Source organism: Alexandromys fortis, unplaced genomic scaffold (assembly GCF_014885135.2).
Source record: "Alexandromys fortis isolate MF-2015 unplaced genomic scaffold, M_Fortis_MF-2015_v1.1 scaffold_102, whole genome shotgun sequence".
NCBI classification, from domain to species: Eukaryota; Metazoa; Chordata; class Mammalia; order Rodentia; family Cricetidae; genus Alexandromys; species Alexandromys fortis.
In genome coordinates this window covers 5,513,062-5,532,320 of record NW_026067984.1, presented here as the reverse complement: position 1 = coordinate 5,532,320, position 19,259 = coordinate 5,513,062, and the positions used below count along the sequence as shown (strand labels likewise).

The following is a 19,259-nucleotide window of genomic DNA, read 5'->3' as shown; positions in this document are numbered from 1 at the left end:
AAACACTGCCTGGCCCGGCTAGGTCCAGTTTCTTATTGGCTAGCTCTTACATATTGTTCTAACCCATTTCTAATATTCTGTGTAGCCCATGAGCTGGCTTACCAGAGAGGATCTTAACCTGCATCTGTCTGGAGTGGGAGCATCATGGCGACTCACTCACTAAGCTTCTTTCTCCCAGAATTCTCTTCTGTTTTCTCCACCCACCTAATTTTCTGTCCTATGAGGGCCGAGGCAGTTTCTTTATTATTACAAGACCCACCTCCATCAAGTTGAAGATAGTCTGTGTACATTTCAGGAACACTTCAATCTTGCAGAGGAGTTGGGGGTCAGTGCAGAGCTGGGTAGCCAGAGCAGGGAGAGGTGGGGAGGAGAAACATGGCCAGACTTTGGTGAGCAGTTAGGCTCTTTTGAGGCTCATTGATCACCATTGTAAATTCTTTGTCTATGGGAACCTGCTTCAGCTCATCGTCTTGGCTTCTCATAGGCAGTAGAGCAGTGTGTGTCTTCGTCACCACTGCTTAGTCACTGACTGCTTTGGGTAGTGGTTTACGTCTTAAATATGTGTCCATTGCGAATATCGTATGTGTACATGATGTATTTTGATCCTATCTCCCCCTGATGCTTCCTTCCACTCCACTTACCTTTAATTCAAAGGTAAGAAGACTCCCGCGTCTTCCAAACTTTAGGTCACTGTTTTTGGTGAAAGGTTGTAGAGGGTTGAGGAAGTAATGAAAACGTGTGTGTAAATGTAATATAGACAGCATTTTTCATTCCTGGTATATTGGGAAATGACATAATCTGAACATTTAAAGACAGGATTTCTTAACCTGTGAGCTGCGTGTAGTGGTGTAGACCTGCCAGCAATCCCAGGACTCGGGAAGCTGGGGGGAGATGAAAACATAGCATTTCAGTTAGTCAATTAACACACACACAGATCTGTAATTATTACTTCTGAATTTGAATAAAATCTCCAAACAAGATTATGTACCATGTAGTCAAAAGATGGTTTAATAAAAAATTCCTATACTAAATGCTTACATGATTTTTCTGTTAGCAACAACCACATGATCTTGCTATGTATCATTTGAGAAGCGTTTAGCATATATTCTGATCCCAATCATTGTCTTAAAAAGATGGAAGGGCCCAATCGTCCCACCCTCGATTGCCCTGAGGAGCTGGGGCAGCTGGATTACCTGTGTCTCCTTACCCTCAATTTAAAAATTTGTCAGAACAACAGTGCTGGGAACCCTTGAGGGGTTGTTCATAGGGGTGTCTGTCCCCATTTCCACTCCTCTGCTTTACCCAACGGGGACCTCCCTCCACTGGATTCATTCAAGAGAACATTCTCAGCTTCTGCTGAGAACAGGTCTTTTTGAAGTTGTACATTGTCAACTCTTCTAAAAAGAATTTCGAGGTATTCGCTGGGTGGTATTTGATAAATAGCCGTGTTAGCTTTGATCCACTGTTCCATTTTTTTTTAAATACTTCAAACAAAGAGCAGAAGCATGTTTATTAGTTTAAGTCATGAAATATGACTGGTCTGAGCTGCAAAGAGGCATTGAGTTCGTGCAGTCTGTGAAAACACTGTTGATTCTATGAATAATTAATGAACCGAGTGCACATACAGTAAGTCCCCTGTAAGCTGCATTGCTGTAGACCTTTCTGGCCTGGAGAAGAGTCGTTCACATCAGCGCTGTGGGATACTTTTTCCTGCCTCCATCCATCCTTGCACTTCATATCAGACCTTGGCCCTCTGGGAAACAGCAACCATTACCTCGTCAAGCGAGAGCTCTTATGAACATTCACGGACATGTCTTTCTCCCGCCGTTATCACATGGTGTCTGCTGTGGTAGCTTCCCCTGCTCTGACCCTTTTTCTGGGTGCTGCCTTAGTTCCCTTATACCCAGCTGCTGGCTGGCTGTGCCTGCCTTCCCCTGCTTTCCTCCTCACCCAGCTGCCCCTAGTCATCCATCCTCAATTGCCCTGAGGAGCTGGGGCAGCCGGATTACCTGTGATGCTCACTGAGTTCCAGCTGGGCTATGTTTAGACAGGGGGGAAATGTCTCTCGTCACCCCGATTACTAAGACATATCAGTTCACAGAGCCCCTTTGAGAAAGGATGTTCATATTTTCCACCTGCACCACCCATCCTTCCTCCTGTAAGGCTCAGACACAGGTCTCCAAGGAGTATGGACGAATCCATCTTCTTCCCGGTACTTCCTTCCCACCCTGCTCCTCTTTCTCCTTGTTGCTTTTAAGAAATGGCTTAGGAAAGCAGATGCTGCCACACCAGAGGTCTGGCTCTTAGAAACAGCAGTGTGTGTTCCCATGAGGGTGGAGGGAGCGAGGAAAGAGATGAGACTCTCTTACTGAGCTACACTAGGAATTTAAAGTACTCAAGAAATGGTTTGATTCGGGGAGAGCGGCAAGTGTGTGTTTCAGACCCAGAGAGTGCTCTTGAAGTGACCACTTAGAGTGGATCGAGGGGATTGAATGTTTCTCTCCTTGACTCGGGCTCCGTGCAGATGGGCCATTAGAACAAACAGGTTTCTCTATTGGGATCAGCGGGAGATGTGGGAGCCAGTCCATGGTTATAGGTCCCTCGCCACACCCTGGGGGTTGTGCGCCTCATCTTTTCCACGGGACCCTTAGTCACAGCTTGTTTTCCTCTGTCCTGCCTCTTTGTCAGGAGTGAAGTGGGAAGTCGAAAACCTTTTGGTTTACTGAAAGGTTGTGGCTGCTCAGATGGGGGCTTATGTCGGGGAATATTATTTTTAAGTGTGTTGCTTTTGTTTATGCTGTTTGTTTGACTCTGTGAAGCTGTGACTCTTTGCCTGACTAAAACACGTAGTGGTCAAACAAAGAGCTGAATAGCCAGGCAGGAGCAAGGATAGGTGGGGCTGGCAGACAGAGGATGCACAGAAGGAGAAACAAGGAAAAGAAGACCAACGAGAGAACAGGGAAGGAGGATATCAAAGACCAGCCACCCAGCCACTCAGCCAGCGACAGAGTAAGATATACAAAAGTAAAGAAAGGAAAGAGTTGGGATAATTAGTTAAGAAAAGCTGGCAAGAAACAAGCCAAACTAAGGCCAGGTGTTTGTAACTAAGAACACGCCTCCGCGTGTGATTTAGTTTGGAGCTGGGTGATGGGCCACCCAAAAGCCAAGAGTAAAACATTGCACAACAGACTCAGGCTACTGTAAAATTATCTCCGGCTTCAGGTCCTTCAACCCACTTGGTCCATCCTTGCTGAAATGACTGGTGTGGTGTTTCCCCATTAGAACGGGCAGCCACCGAAGCCACCCCTTTTGCCCGCAGAGCTCAGTCACGTGCTCAGGTGCATCTGACAGTTAATCGGATCTTCTCCAAGTTCATATGCACACTAAGATGTTTTCAGCCGCCAGCCGACCTTCGCACGGGGAACCAGGGCTCCCCACTGAGCTCTGGGTACCACTTCCCTCCTGTCAGGGAGAGGGAGCAGAACCTGTGGTAGGGTTTGCCACCTTCCCTTGGTGTGTGCTATGAGTCAGAGTTTTAGGAATCGAAAGACAAACTGTTGAAGCAGTCCTTGCTCTGGTAGCACACATATTGAGGAGGTAGATTAGAGACATTTGTGATGCAAACTTAATAATGCTCCCATGTTCACACGATGGAGGGAGAGAAGGGCTCTCCCTTGGAGTAAGGAACCGGGAAGCCTCCCCCAGAGAATGTGGCGCTTCCACAACAAGGAGCTGTCAGCAGAGAAGAGGGAAGCCTCATTCCAGATGGAGGTCGCGGTGGGTTTAAAGGCATAGGGAGAAAGAGGGAGATGAGTTGGTATTGGAGAGTTCTGTCAGACAGTTTTGTCAGAAGGAAGAAACCCTTAGAAGGCTTTTAAGCAAGAGAGTGAATGACCAATGTCTAGTGTGCCGGGCGGCCTGAGGGTGGGAGGGGAATCTGCCCTGCTCATGACTAGTTCCGACTGTTTGATGGTGTCATTTGTGCCATGGTTTTACGGCATTGCAGAGACACTGAAGGATAGATCTTTGTCATTTCAGGTATCTGATCCCGTGCAACCACATGATGCTGAGCCAAAGGTGGGCTGTGAAGGAAAGAGACTGTTACTCCATGTCCGCGGCCAAGCTGCTTGCCTTGACCCCCGTCTGCTGTGCCAGCGGCATCACCCTGACACTTGGGAACCAAGAAAGGGATTATATTCTCTGGTCAAAGTGCACGCATGATGGCGCAGGTGGGAACGTGTTGGGAATGATCTTTAAACGTGATACCACACGCCTCTCTCTTGGTATGATGGTATGATGTGTCTCTTTGGGTAGGCCAAGTAACTGGGGAGTCAAGGAGTAGCTGGAGTTTTTTCCTGCTTCATATGGAGTTATAGATTCTGTGTTAGTGTTCACCAAAGCACCTGCCTTCACCTCGTCATTGTCACAGGTTTTTATTTCACATGCTCCTTTTAGCAGTACCTTGAGTCCAAATGTGAAAATATGTATTAACATGTCTTCTAAAGCAAAATGGGGTTGAGTTGTTACAGGGGTTGAGTCTATAATCAAGACACACCTGCCTTTTAATTTCCAAAATTCAAAATTCAGATTAAGGATGATTTTCCAAAACTTTTCAGCCACTTTCTCTGGCAGCCACGTTTTAAGGATGCAGAAGAAGTAGGCTGTCGTTTGCGGTGAAGAAACAGACTCAGGGAGAGAGAGGGACTGACTTGTCCAGGCTTATGTAAAGCGCAACTTCTCTGATGTCCGTGTTCCATGTCTGCTCCACACCCTGCTTCTCAAGTTACCACAGACATGAGTCCTAGTGGAGAGGGTACATACCACCTGGCAGAGTTCCTGCGCAGAGGTAACAGCTAGGACTCTGAGCTTGGCTTTCCCACCTTTTAGGGAAAATTTCGCAGTCATGCCAAATCTCCCCCCAAAGACTGCTGCTCCCAGGGTAGGCGAGTTCAGGCACACAGAGCTCGTAGGAGGCTTGCCCGGCACGTAGCCACTGCTCAGGGAATATTTCTAGGAGTAGCTTGATGTCTTTTTATTTAAAGCCTATCAGGGAAGCAACACTAACCTTCTGGCAGTAGAACGGTGGGCAGAGAGATGCCTGTTTCATGGCACTGTGTATACACTCCTAGAGACTCAAGCCTGAGCCAGTCTGGTAGAGATTCCATTATGAGGGGCACAGGGCTCACAAAGATGTGGCACCAGGATGTAGAGAGGGTCTGTGGCCCAGCCACAGCAAGCGGGGAACAGTATCCATCATATAGGATCATTGGCATCCATGCCAGTGAAAGCACTTACAGTATCTAGATGTTTAAAGCACGGTGCACGACATATTTCCCTCCACGTCCGAGTCTTTTCTAGACATTCTGTTTGTGGAGAAGTCACAAATGTAAGTGCAGTCGCAACTATTTCAGGGCTGATTTTGGAACTTGTAGCGTGAAGTCAGCTGCTTTTAAACACACGAGGCCTCAGGTTGAAATGACTGTTGTGATTGGCTGTCACTTGGCTTCAGGAGACCGTTGGGTATTCGCCAACATCCTGATTGTTGCCAATGAGGTGCAGTGGGTTCACTGCCTTTCCTAGAAACCTGGAATTTTCCTCCCAGAAAACCTGGTTCTCAAACTCACAAGCCATCAGCCTTTCATTCTGTTATCAAAATCAGAACACTTTAAAATTATCATACCCTGTGGCAGGCACCTGTCATCCCCTGGGTCATGAAAGGGGCCCTCATCAGCTCCTGTTTTCTCTGATGACTGACATTGTCACCAGGGAAGTCAGGATTCCCTCCTTTCAAGTTCCTAGTTTTGTCAATACATGAATTTAGAAATGAATCAAAGGGAACTCAAAGACAATTTTATTAGCATTTGAGAGAGAAGCACCAGGACAGGCAAGCTGTGAGTCTTGGCAGATAGATGCTGGGAGGAGGAAGAGAGAGGCCGTGCCTCATGCCCTTCATGTTAGGGTCCAAGCAAACAGGCAGATTCTGCAGTAGATGAGGACAGGGGTGGCTGGCACAGGGGTGGCTGGAGGTGGGGTCTCTAGAGGAAGAGAGAGGGAGCCTAGGGAGCCAGGGAAAGTGGGCCTAGGTTCTTGGCCAGTATCCAAAAGAAAAATAGAAAAGAAGGAATAGTTCTGAGTAATTCAGAAAATCTGGTAGGCCCCATAGCAGAGGCTGTGTAAGAGGCTGCACGAGGGAGGAGCTTTGGGGAGGGGTGGGTGCATTTTCCCTTTTAGAGGATAATTATTCTTCCCACCCTCTTAGCACATCTTCAGGTGAATCAGCTTTCCTGCAGGACTGACTCTAGACCAGGTGATTGACAGGCCTGGTGATTGACAGGCCCAGCTAGGTTAACTCGTAAGGGAGGAAACAATAGTAGGTAAAGCTCTGATGTCTGGAGCAGAACAGAATTTTATGTCTCCACAGGATCAGAGGCACTTGAATTTTTGACCAGGAGACCTGAGGAGTGAACAAGCTGGTGACTACCTCTCTAGTGTTGTCAGGAAACGGGAGGTGGGATCCAAGCCCACCATGAGGGAAGGGTCATCCACGTGGGCCTCTCAGGCTGTCTAGTTACCTCACAGGATTACCTAACCGTTTTCTGTTGGCTGCAGCCTGCACCTGGCCATTTTGGTTTTATGTCTTCTGGGAGAGTGGTGTGCCTGTTGCTGTCTCTCCCTCTTAATTCAGTTTCTATTATCAGAAATAATTGAACCAGCCATTGCTAGACTTAAACTGGTACCAAGTCCCCAACTCATCCCCACCTCCCTTCCTGATGGCTGTTTGATCCTACACAGGGCCCGAGGAACAGCTGCTGCCAGAAGCACCCTGCCCACCTTCTCCAACCACCCCACTTTCCCCTCCTGCCCCGGCAGCCTGCATTGTGGAGTACGGGAAGACCCTGGACATCAGCTACCTGCAGTACCTGTGGGAGGCCCACACCAACATCCTCCACTGTATGAGGGACTGCAGAGTGTGGTCAGCCCTCTATGATGGGGACTCACCTGACCCTGAGACCTTTCTGCAGAGTCTGCCAGAGGAGAGCCGAGAAGGCTCAGCCCACCCAGAGGCCAGACTCCCTCAGCAGCACACCAGGACAGCAGGGCAGGTGAAGGACAAGAACCAGTCGGAGCTGGAATGGGACGACAGCTATGACACCGGTATCTCGTCTGGGGCAGACGTGGGGTCTCCTGGGCCTTATGACGAGGTGGAGACTCCAGCTCCACCAGCACCCATGGAGCCCCCCAAACACATCCAAGAGATGAAGAAGAACGCCATCCTCCTCTTCAAAGGGTCCTACATAGAAGAGTCAGACTTCCAGGATGATGTGATGGTGTATAGGCTGTGCGCAGAGAAGGACTCGGAGGACACCAGCGAGCCACAGGGGGTCACAGCCGACCCACCAGCCGAGGCCCAGCCCAAGGCCCAGCCCGAAGAAGACCAGAGTCCCCCTGTGAGCAATGGACCTCTCTTTAGCCCCGATCCTGAGGCAGAGCCACAACCCAGCCTGGAGAGTTCAGACCTATGTCAGAGCGTGTTTTCTGAAGCCACGCAAGAGCATGACGCTGATGCAGGCTTGGACTCAAACTCGGAATCAATAGTCCCCGCATCTGAAGCAGAAGTCCAGTCAGACCTGCCGGCCGCCAACACAGAGAGTGATCTCATTGCACAGTACGACAAGATCATCCAAGAACTGGATTCTGGCCCCGAGGGCTTGATGGACCAGACCATCACCACGTCTGACCCCCTGATTCTTACAAACCAGGACGAGAAGCAAGAGGAAGGCAGAGAAGAGGAAGAGGATGACTTCGACTCCCTCATGGCAGCAAGTCCTGCTGCGGAGACTGTGCCTTCCCCGTTTGGCATCAGAGAGGACACGGCCTTGCCCGGTCACCATCCCGCGAGGACTCAAAGTGCCCCATTCACAGGTGACAGCCTTAAGTTGCTTTGTGGTTTCAGCTTGTGCTGTGGCAGAAGAAAGTGAGGATGGTGAGGGTAAGGTGTGTCTGTCTGTCTGTCTGTCCCGCGGGAGTGAAGTATCTTTGCAGGGAGTGGCGGGGCAGTCTTGTTTGACCATTCCTATTGGGATGGATTTGTTTGTTTAGCACGTCAAGGCTTTAGGCTGTGTTCTGTATAAGCGTCTCCCGATGTTCATGATAAAATAATAGGTCTGCCTGGACCACATAAGAATCTTTATCCAAAGCTACACTTCCTTGAATCTAATTTTTTTTTCCTTAGCATGTACTCCTATGTTCATTGTTAAAAACATATATCTTGCTTTAGAGGGCATGTTCCATGGTGGTGACATGTTTGTTCTGTGCTCTGTCCCCAGTGGCCAAGAAGTGACATCATACTTGAAACACATGCGGGATGGCAGTTGTGTGAGAAGGCCATTGCCGTTAGTTGGGCTTTTGCCCTAAAGGAAAGGTTTAACACCCGAGAATAAGATCCACACGTGCATTAACCATTTTCCCAAATTCACGTGTTCCGGGGAGAACACTGCCAGCAAGAGAGAGAGAGAGTCTGTGTTAGAGGCAAAGGCTAGGAGAGGATCTAAGAATAGCGGATCAGCCGAGGAAGCATGATATAAAACATTATTAACTGTTAAGCAGAAATGTCTAAATCTACCCATAGTAACACAGAGGGAATTCCCAACATAAGCACTCAGTGTTCCCAGGAAGGTTGGAGTGGGTGGTGTGGGAACAGCAGTCCTGGAAGAAGCTAGTGACACCACGGAGGGACAGGCAATGGCCTCAGAGTCACATTCTGGGTGTCCTGAATCTTAATACTTACCACATGCCCCCGCAGCCCCTGTGAGGACAGACAGAGGTAGGAAGGGCACTACTGTTATTCTAACTAGCGGCCCTCTCAGAATCAGTTGAGAATTGTCCTTCCTGGGCAGTGGGGAGTATCTTGAGGAGGAAGGAATTGTAGGAGTTGTCCCCACCTTCCAGGATCCCCATAGACAGATGAAAATACAAAATAGATTGCCTTCCAGCCCAGTCACAGAGATCTGTGACTTCAAGGGGGCTTCCTATTCTTCTCCCCCAATATTTATTCATTTACTTACTGATGCCTGAAGATGTATTTAAATAGGGAGAAAGCTTTTAATTCCAAATTTATCAGGCTTGAGCTTCTAGCTAACATTTCAGTGTGAAAAAGTTTTAATTAAAATTCAACCAGTCAATCATAAGTTAAAAGGTTTCCCGATTGATGGGGAGGGGACAGAGTAAGCTGCCTGTCCTCTTGACATACCCAGCAGGAAGAAGTCCCAACTGTGCCCTGAAACCTTTGTGTAGGACGTCAGGATGAAGTCTGGCTAAAGAAGGCTGCCATTTAGGGTGCCGGAGTGGTCCCATCCCTGGGAGGTCCATAAATCAGGGGAAGGAATACAGCTTAGGGAATGCACAGAAAACACCTTATCACCAACACCCTTATGTGTGTGTCTTCACCTGTCCTTGGCACACACTACTCACTATAACGAAGGTCTTGCCTTTTCCCTTCCTCGTTTTGGAACTTGTACACAGTGTCAGGAAACATCTTTTTAATGCGTGAGTTCTGTTGTTTCTAACTTCCAAGTGTGGGCTGAGGTGTTAGATCACCTTCCCTTCTCCACAGGGATCAGCAGCAGAAATTAGTTCTGTTGAGTTGAATTTGCTTTCTAGAAAAATCATAGTATTCCACTTTTTAAATTTCATTTATTCATTAATACACATTTTATTGATCCTGTAGTATTTGGTAAGCTCTATGCATTGGACCTAAAGAAAAAATTAAAAGAATACACAATTGTTCACAAAGGCACCAGCAAAGAACTTTGTTTGCAATGAGGAGTGGGTATCAGTCATCGTGTTCCAGGTCAGAAGAAGCCCAGCGGAGGGGGAGGCAGTTGTCATGGAACAGGGGTTCTGGGGGTGAGTGGGAGAGGGAAGCAGGGTTGTGAGACTTTTCCTGGGGATACAAGATCAAATGTCTGTTTACCCTAGACAGGGCACTAAGGACAGACAAAAGAAACAAATGTATCAAAGTCTAGAGTATTAAACAATGGAGTTGCTGGGGCTCCTTACATGAGCAGGTATGAAGGGTTACTTATAAAAGCAATGGGTGACTGAGGAAGCTGCACCATTGAAAATCCCATCCCAGCATGGGCGGTGATTCATATAAGCCACATCCCTGGAGGTCCAGCACGATTTGCAGCAGCTATACCAGAGTCTCCTTTCCCCCAGCAATCAGGCTCATAGGTTTTCTGAGCCCTGTGACTTGGGTTAGCTTCTAAGTCTTAGGAGCATTCATCCCAGAAGGAAAGGGCTGGCAGTGAGCTGGTACTGCAAACAGAGGTGAAAAGTATGGGTCTCATAGGGCACGGTGGGAGAGGGAAGCCCAGGAGCCTCTGGTCCCTGCTGGGAGAGAGATGAAGAAGGGGCGGCCTTGTGCTCCTGGCCAAAGCATTAAAGCTGGACTGTGGCCTGACTGGATCCGAAGGAGCCTTAATAGTGGTGTGGAGAGTAGGGTGGGGAGGGGTAGTGTCAGGAGGAACATGGGAAATATGTTACAGCATTAGAATTTAGGCTGTGCCCTGATGTTTCTAGAGCCATTTCCACAACTGTATTCATCCTTCTGTGCCACACATCTATCCATGTATATACACATACATGTATACATACATATGTATGCACACACCTGGGAATCAAGATGATATGCTGACTAGCAGCCCTGGAAACAGATGGTACAAACTGACACCCTAACGCCTTTATTTCCGAGTTGTGTATATTTAGCATTCTGTCTTTCTTTAAGTGGGATAAATAATTAGGACACTTATTTAGGGTGATTTTACCAAGTGAAGCAGGTACAGGAAAAGTACGTGGAACACTGGCATCTGTATAGGATGTGCTTAATAAATATTTTCAACAATATCACTTTATCATATACCTATAACATTTCTGTTATATACTTGAGTCTCTAACAAGGGTTTCTTCTAGTAGGTGACCTGTTTTTCACTTTGCAGCTTTATATTGTTTTAAAGATGTATGTGTGTCATTTTAATCTCTTAAGACAGAAAGATTGTTGCTAGAGTCCAGACAGGATGTGCAAGGACTCTGCCTAAGGCAGAGATATGGAGGTGGAAATGTAAATGCAGACACCATGTGCACACACACGTACACACTACATACACACACCCACCACACACATTTGCACACACACCACATACACACATACCACATACACACACCCACCACACACATATGCACACACACATACCACATACACAAACCACATACAGATGTACACACACCACATTCATGCACACACCACACACATATGCACACACACACCACATACATACATACACACATACATATATATACACACACCACATACATGCACACACCACACACAAATGCACACACACACCACATACATATATACATACACACCACATACACACACACCACACACAAATCCACATACATACATACACATACCACATACACACACCATACATATGCACACACATACCACATACATACACACACCACATACACACACCCACCATGCACATACACATACCACATACATACATACCACATACATATGTACACATACACACACTACATGCACACACACCCATCACACACACGCACATTCAGACGTTTCTCTGGTTGGATTTGTAAGCAGAGCTGAGTCACAGAATCAGTGACAAGTTGTTTTCAGAATTGAGAAATGCGAGAACAGACTTGCTATGGGCAAAAGATTGAGCATTTGAAGGGAAAGACATGAATGCTAGGAAGGGCAGTGAGGTCCCAGTCTTTCTGAAGATTTAGCTATTCTCTGGGTGTTCTGTCTGTCACCTTTGTGGGGCTGTGATAAAATGTCCGAAGTCGCCAACTTTATTTCAGCTCGCTGTTTCAGGGGACTCAGTCCGTTCACTCAGCCCCATTGCCTTTGGTCCAATGATAAGACCGCACAACATGGTATGTTGTATGTGGCCCAGGAGCTTCCCATCTCATGGTATCATAGGAACAGAAAAGAATAAGACCAGGCACCCAGAATCCTCCTCAAGGGTAGACCCCTGGTGACCCAATTTCCTTTTACTAGGCTCCACTTCCTAATGTTGTTCCACCCTCTTATAGCCATGAGAAGACCTCAATAAATACATGGGCATTTGGGGGACATTCATGGTCCAAACCAGCAGGTGAGGAGCTCACTGTCCTCCCAGGGATAGAGGGGAAAGTATTTGCTCTCCACTTCCCCCGTTTCCTGTGGCTTTCTGAGAGTACTGCAGTCTTCTCATTTGCAGATGCTTATGGTTGCCCTGGCAACTGCTTTTTGCTAAGCAGCTTTCTCTGATGTGCTAGAAACTAGCTCAGAATAAGGTCAGCCTTCGGAGTTTAATGTAGATATTTTGTTGCTCATGCCTAAGGATGTATAGTTAGCATCACTGATGGATCCCAGTGGCGATCTGTTGGCCTTGACTGCATGCATTGTCACTCAGGTGGGACACCAATAACACAACCTTGTTTTCCACCGTGCATGGGATTTGAGCTCTCTCAGTCCCCCTTGTAGTGATGGGTTTATACATGTCTACCATTGTCGCTGATGGCCAGCAATATTCGTGTCTGTAGGTGGGATGGCTAGATGCAGACAAGAATGTTCTGGGGTCAGTGAGAGTAAAACAGCCACATGAGAAACATGTTTTGTTGAAGGTTCAACCTATCTGTGTCTTTACTAAACAGACTTCTTTTTTCATATGGAAGGAAACAGATAAGGAACCAGAAATGTCAGCAGCTGGGGATAGAGTGAGGGTATGACAGACAGACAGACAGACATACCAAACTGGTCCAGAGTAGAAGAGGGTAAGGAAAGCAATTCAGAAAGACAGAAGTGTACTGTGTTGGCTCAAGAACCCTAGTGACATTTCTGGGGTTCTTAAAGGGACGATCTTTAGTTGCTTTCAAACTGAGATTCCAGTCTGTGGGGTTTCTGGGTACGCTTGGTAGATCCCCCTCATGTTTGTTTGGCAAGATTCTCCAAGGCTCATCTCTCCCCTTAGGGTTCATCACCCACTCAGAACAGAAAGTGGTGAAGAGTTCTGCTAACCCTTCCCAGGGACGGTGTGGCACGTGAAGGGATGGCCCCTCCCAGGGCCTCTTATAGACCCTGACGCAGGGTCACGGCCTTGTCCCATGGCTCACTGCTGTCAGCACTGAGATGTCTGCTCTCACTTCCCAGAGAGCCTGAGTCCTTATATGGGATTTTGCCCCTAGCTGCTGGCAGACTTCTGCATGAAGCATCTGGAAGTGTGCTTGTGTTAGATGCACTAATGTTGGTGAAGTCTTCATAAGGCATGTTTATCTATCAAGGGTTATGTGAGCATCTTATAAATATGCCTGGGCTCAGTGGCATCATCAACTGCTCCACTGGGGGAAATACAGAAGTCTCATCGATCTTGCTTAATGGAACACATTTATGGTAAAAATTTACCACATCTTCAAGTAATTTTATTAATTCCAGATTTATTATTTTTTCTTGCCCTCAGTAAGCCAACACATAAACCACATTAACTTGCTATCAACGTGAGGCAGAAACAGCTTCTGTTTGCTAATAGATATATTTTATGAACTGCTTTTGTAATCCTACGGCTCTGACTTTGAGACCTCTGTGTTACGCCAGGACCACATTTCCTGAGACAGATCCCTTCTCTCTCTCTGGTCTGAAATAGGAAATGCAGATACTGGGTTGTCAGAATAGTCAGGCCTCCACCCAGGACCTCTGCGCTCACTACTGTCTCCCCTTCCCATTCTTCCGTGCTCTGACACCAAGGCACAGTCTCTCTCAGGTGTGTGGATAGGATAGACAGTCCAGGTCACACCTTGATATTTGGTAAACACTGTTTGGTACTCTCCACTAACACGGAGACTTGTGGCTACGACACTTTCAGTGGCCTCTTACATCTGCATACAGTCCACAGCACCCAGAGATAGTGAATTTCACATTTTGAACATTAACGGGAAAAGCCAGTGTAGAAAGGCATTTTTAATCTTTAAATATTATTTGTTGTCTGAGCATTTTAAAGTTTTTTTTATGGCTTTCAAAGTATTAAGGTGGCTGTAGAGTCAGGATGTCAGCTGTCATTCACAGGGAGAAGCGGATGGGTGTCTTCTGTGTTGGTGGTTTGTGACTGTGGCCCCGGCGATTCTGCGGCTTTAAGACTTGCCCCACATCTCCAGCCAGCCCTGACACTGTGTCCTCTTTGCAGGTCCATTCATCAGTGTGGTCCTGTCGAAGCTGGAGAATATGCTGGAGAACTCTCTGCATGTCAACTTGCTGCTGATTGGCATCATCACCCAGCTGGCCAGCTACCCACAGCCACTCCTGCGCTCCTTCCTCCTCAACACCAACATGGTCTTCCAGCCTAGCGTCCGCTCTCTCTACCAGGTATGCTATAGACACACTTGCACCTTTTTTCTTTGCACTCATGATTTTGTTAGTTTTCATAATTCCCACATCCCAATTAATTTGCTTTCCTTCCCTGTCCTATTAAGCTGATTGTGTCGGTTATTTTAGACAAACTGCAAAGCTTCATTTAGTTTGATGTTTTGAGGGTATCTTACCAAGACCATACATGCAGTTAAAAACAAGAAAGCAAGCTTCTGATACTGTAACAATCCTTGTAACAAGGGCTGGATCCAAAAGATACATGGATAACAGAGTGGGATTGCGCTGTGGAGCAATAGCATCATTCATGTGGTTCTTGACAGGTCCTTGCTTCTGTGAAAAACAAGATTGAGCAGTTTGCTTCCATGGAGAGAGATTTCCCAGGGCTCCTCCTCCAAGCCCAGCAGTACCTGCTCTTCCGGGTGGACATGTCTGATGTGACCTCTGCAGCATTCACCAAAGGTCAGGCAGCTTTCTCCACCTTATCCATCCTAGCCTGCTCCCACTCCCCCACATTCTGGGTTGTGTTTGTCGGTGTTGCTTGCTTGGCATCTTAGCCCTACAAGCATCAAAGAATGTTTTTATTTGTGTCCATCTTAGAACAGACTTCTCAGATATGAAGGGCTTCCTGGCTCGCACTGGCCCATATACTCTCCCTCGAGGATCTGGCTGGCCATTCATTTTCCTTGTTGAGGTGGCTTGGGGAAGGCGCTGGTGTGGGAGATGTTGTTAAACTCCAGTACCTGTGGAGCACAGGGAGGCATTATGTGGACTCCTTGGAACCATCTTTTGGCCATTCCTGCCCCATTTTCAGAGCATCTTACACCAAAAAGTAAATGTGCTTATGACTCTAGGAGGTGGACGCTGTCCCCAGCCTGATTCCCGACAGGCTAGCAACTGTCACTCCCTTGGGGGAGGTGTTAGGTGGGTCATGGCAGGACAGAGAGAAGGTGGGTGGCAGGGAGGTGTGGAGGAGGAGAGCTGAGAATAGCTCCGCTGGCCCCTAGGCCTGGCGAGCGCTGCTGCTGATGGCCATGGTCTTCTGGGCTGTGACACAGGCCCTGCTGAGCACAGATGAGCACATGTCCAATATGGCTCTGGCCGTACCACAGCTGTCCAGGTTGGAACAAGGCTTCCACGGGGCAACTTGGTGAGAGGCAGAAACATAACTCTGGGGGAAAGTTGCACCATTAAAACAAGCTGAAAAGAACTAGAGCCGTGCAGCTACTGGATCGGGTCTCTGTGTGTTTGCTGTTTGATCTTGGCCATTTTGCTTCATTGGGTCTTAATGTTTATTAATGTAATTTTAGAGGTGGGGCTCTGGATGAAACCAACGGCCCCACATATTCAGCACACAGTCTGCCACTCAGCAACATCTGCTCTTCCCTTGACTCTTAAAGGAAGGGTTTGTTCATCTCTTTCTGGCCACAGCAATATCTCTGCTTGTGGTGAACTACTGGGGTATGACAGCAGATTTCAAAAGGCCACTGGTAAAGCGACGGGTCAGCGTTTAGGTTGTTAGACTTTGGAAGGGGAAGGCAAGGCTGAGGGAGGGCAGGATGTCTGCATGGGGGAGGATGGAATCCAGGCCCCGAGGAAGCTTGGGCTGTTGTTCACCTGGTGGGAGAATGACACCTCGTTTGCCCTTGTGTTTGACAGGTCACTGTCAGAGCTTAGTGGCTTCAATCATGGCTGTCACTGACTGTGTATAACTGCATGTACACGTGGACTTGGGGTGTGTGGATGTACCCTGAACCCAGCCCACTCATGTGCACCTGTGCACCACCAGCAGGGTGTCTCAGACGGCCCCACACGTCTGCCTGTTGAGCGGGGTGATAGCATGTTTCTCAGTACTCAGCACCTTAGTTAGCGGCAGCAACATATGTGACTAAGGAGCTCCAGGACCGAGAGTGGGGACCTAGCAAATCCCTGAGGCCGAGAGCTCACTCAAGGCCAAGCCTGCTGCTTTGGGTTGGCTAAAGCCAGCCTCTGGGTGCTTAGGAAGAGTGGTAAGGAATGGTGGTCTACGCAGTCCACTGGACAGAAGCGGCTCCGTCTCCTGGCTTCAGGTCTGTCTTCACTTGTTGTATAATTTGTAAGGTGCTTTCCTAGACAGTCAGCTTCTACTGCTAAACAGCACTGTGACGTGGACAGGGATTACAGTGGCTCCATCTTGGCATATGAAATGGCAGAGGTCTGAGGCGCAAGTATCTGAGAGTATCCCGCCTCATTCACAGAAACAAGGGGGTACATGTAAACACACACTTACACACACACACACACACACACACGTACGTATCTACAGGAGACACTACAATGAACTGAAGCCAGCATATGTGGAGTGGGCAGGGCTGATGTCACTTGAACCAGGGCTTGGTCCTGGATCACCTTGACTGGCAGCTGTGGTTAGGGAATGTATGCCCATAAACTTCTTATCATAGAAGGTCATCACATTGGTCAGCGGGCATCAGTGTTTTTAAGATCCCAACAATAGGGAAATTGATTTGTAGGAAGCTTCTCTTAAGAAGAAAACTTTCCTTTTAATTGGGTTTGTCTTAGTCACCCTCTCCACAACAGAAATCCAAATCACAGATAGCTTCCCGTTACCAAGAGCAGAGAGCTGGCTTCTGATGTCATTGTGATATAATTGCCATACATGGGTCTTGTTTTCACAGGACAAGTTTACAGTGAGAATCAAGGTAAAGGGCCACATATTTGGGTCTCTAGCTCTGCGTGCTGTGCCCTCTGCCCAGTCCTGCTGCCGGATGAACAGACAGCATTTTCCCTCCTCTGAGTCAGCCTCGAACACCTTCCATAGCAGCTTTTCAGATCTCAGACACCATTTCCGAGCCCAGCCCTGGTCCTGATGTTGATCTGCACTTCTTCTCCCTGCCTCTCCCTTTGGGTGTGTGCATGCAGTTGAGCCCTTTTATAACACAGCAGCCAGAGTGGTTCCACTGTTCAGCTTCCGCATTCTCTTCCCTTCTTGGTGTTCCCTCAGGCTCCTCATCCATGTTCCCAACAGCAGCAGTAAAGAGGACCACAGCACAGAGAACTCCCTGTGCTGGCTACACAGACCAGATCACTGGCTACAGAGGTTTAGCTACTGTTTCAGGGAAGGAAGGGAGGGAGGGAGGGAGGGAGGGAGGGAGGGAGGGAGGGAGGGAGGGAGGGAGGGGGGGAGGGAGGGAGGGAGGGAGAGAGGAAGAAGGGAGAGAGGAAGGGAAGGCATAAAGTAGGGAAGGAAGGAGGGAAAGAAGGAAGGAAGGGAAGGAAGGAAGGAAGTAGGGAAGAAGGAAGGGCGGGCTATTCAAATACTTTAAAATTACACAACAATAGTGCTGGGCTCTGCCTTACATTCAGAACCTTTAACTGAGCTCACGAGATGTTAGCACATCTTACAGAGAAGGAAATGGACCTGGTGATCACTCAAGTCTACTTACTGTGATGCACTGAAAGGCCATTTCCCGGTGGCAGGTCAGCTTGGGCCCACCCCAGTGGCTGCTGAAACTGCCTGATGGATGTCCCCACAAGTTTCTAGATTCCTCTGCTACTCTTCTGCCTTATGAAGAAAGATTCTTGGATTCAAGCCGGCAGATAAACCTTAGCAGGGACACTTCTAATTCACAAGTCATGCTAGGTAAACACCCATAGAAAGCCTGGCTTAGAGGAGGGGCAAGTCTGAGGGAGAGAGAGCAGGAAATGAGGAAAGCCAGGCTCTCTGGAGGAGCGTGAAGGAATGTGGGTCATTCCCTTCATCACTCATGGTCACAGCATTGCTGGTCTCCAGGAATAGCCTGGCCCAGGAGGGCTTGACGCTGGAAGACACTGAGGCACAGTACAAGTAAAGGAACAGTGTGTGGCTGAAAAGCTGAGGCGGCCTCCGGCACGTGGGGCAGGAACCCAAGCAGGGAGCCTTGAGGGATTGTGGGGCAGCAATGGCATGGGCTGTGGGGAGTTGGCGGCAGCTGGAGTCCTCCATATGCAGGCCAGTGGCCCCTGTGTACTGGACACGCAGTGGCTCACCCGATCCTCAGAGGCATTCTACGAGCTTCTGAAAGTGCAGAGAGGTGGAGCTACTTGCCTGGGGTAACCTGCCAAGGCTGCCCTTTGGACCGCAACATTGCTCACACTCTGGTTCAGGCTCCTGCCACGGCACGTGAGGAATTTCTGGTGAGAGGTAGTGGGGGGACAGATTCTCAACATTCCCAGTTCTCTGTGATACGAACTGTGATAAGCTTTAATCCAAAAGGATATTTAAAGCAGCAAAGTGGAGGATTTTTTTTTTAACACTAAAGACTATAGTAGTGAGATGTGGAAAGTCCTATAAATGTCAAGAATTTTTAGTGCTGCCGTTAAGCAACACTCTGAGAAGTGTTGAAAAATGGGGCTGAATTCTAAAAAGCAGCCAAAATAATGAAGAGCTTGAATATAGAGATTTAGAAGGAATAATGAGATCATTTGGGTAGGGGGCAGAAGGTGGCATAAATAATTCCTACAAATACATGAGGGCTGGAGAGCTCAGGAATTAAGTCAGGGATATCGGGCCATTTTAATTACCAGGACTGATTTGGTATGAAAATGCAAATCAGTTGGATACGTTAGAACTTGGGCTCCATCATTGCTCTGTAAATGCTGGCCCCCAGTCCTTTGTTGCCCTAGATCCTGACGGCCGCACGAGATTCTTAGGCTGGGCCTCACATAATTTCTTTAGTTCTGGTCCGGAGGAATCGCTCACCCTTGTGTTTGGAGGACCCAGCAAGAAGGAGCTGAGGTTTCTGGGAAGCCCTTGAGGTCACAGCAGCAGCTGAAGAATCCAGGAGCTTAAGGA

At 48.0% G+C, this 19,259-nt stretch overlaps 1 protein-coding gene and 1 long non-coding RNA gene across 2 annotated transcripts in view; both read left to right on the top strand.

The window, feature by feature from the left end:
- LOC126511568 (uncharacterized) overlaps positions 1 to 19,259 on the top strand; it is an 857,731-nt gene that overhangs the window by 247,749 nt on the left and 590,723 nt on the right. The window lies entirely within an intron of this gene.
- Positions 1 to 19,259, top strand: part of Fhip1a (FHF complex subunit HOOK interacting protein 1A) — a 208,212-nt gene that overhangs the window by 183,917 nt on the left and 5,036 nt on the right. The window contains exons 9-12 of the mRNA XM_050158766.1: positions 4,039 to 4,229; positions 6,793 to 7,923; positions 14,250 to 14,428; positions 14,752 to 14,890. Of these exons, the coding sequence (XP_050014723.1) occupies positions 4,039 to 4,229; positions 6,793 to 7,923; positions 14,250 to 14,428; positions 14,752 to 14,890 (1,640 nt within the window). The remainder of the gene's footprint in view (positions 1 to 4,038; positions 4,230 to 6,792; positions 7,924 to 14,249; positions 14,429 to 14,751; positions 14,891 to 19,259) is intronic.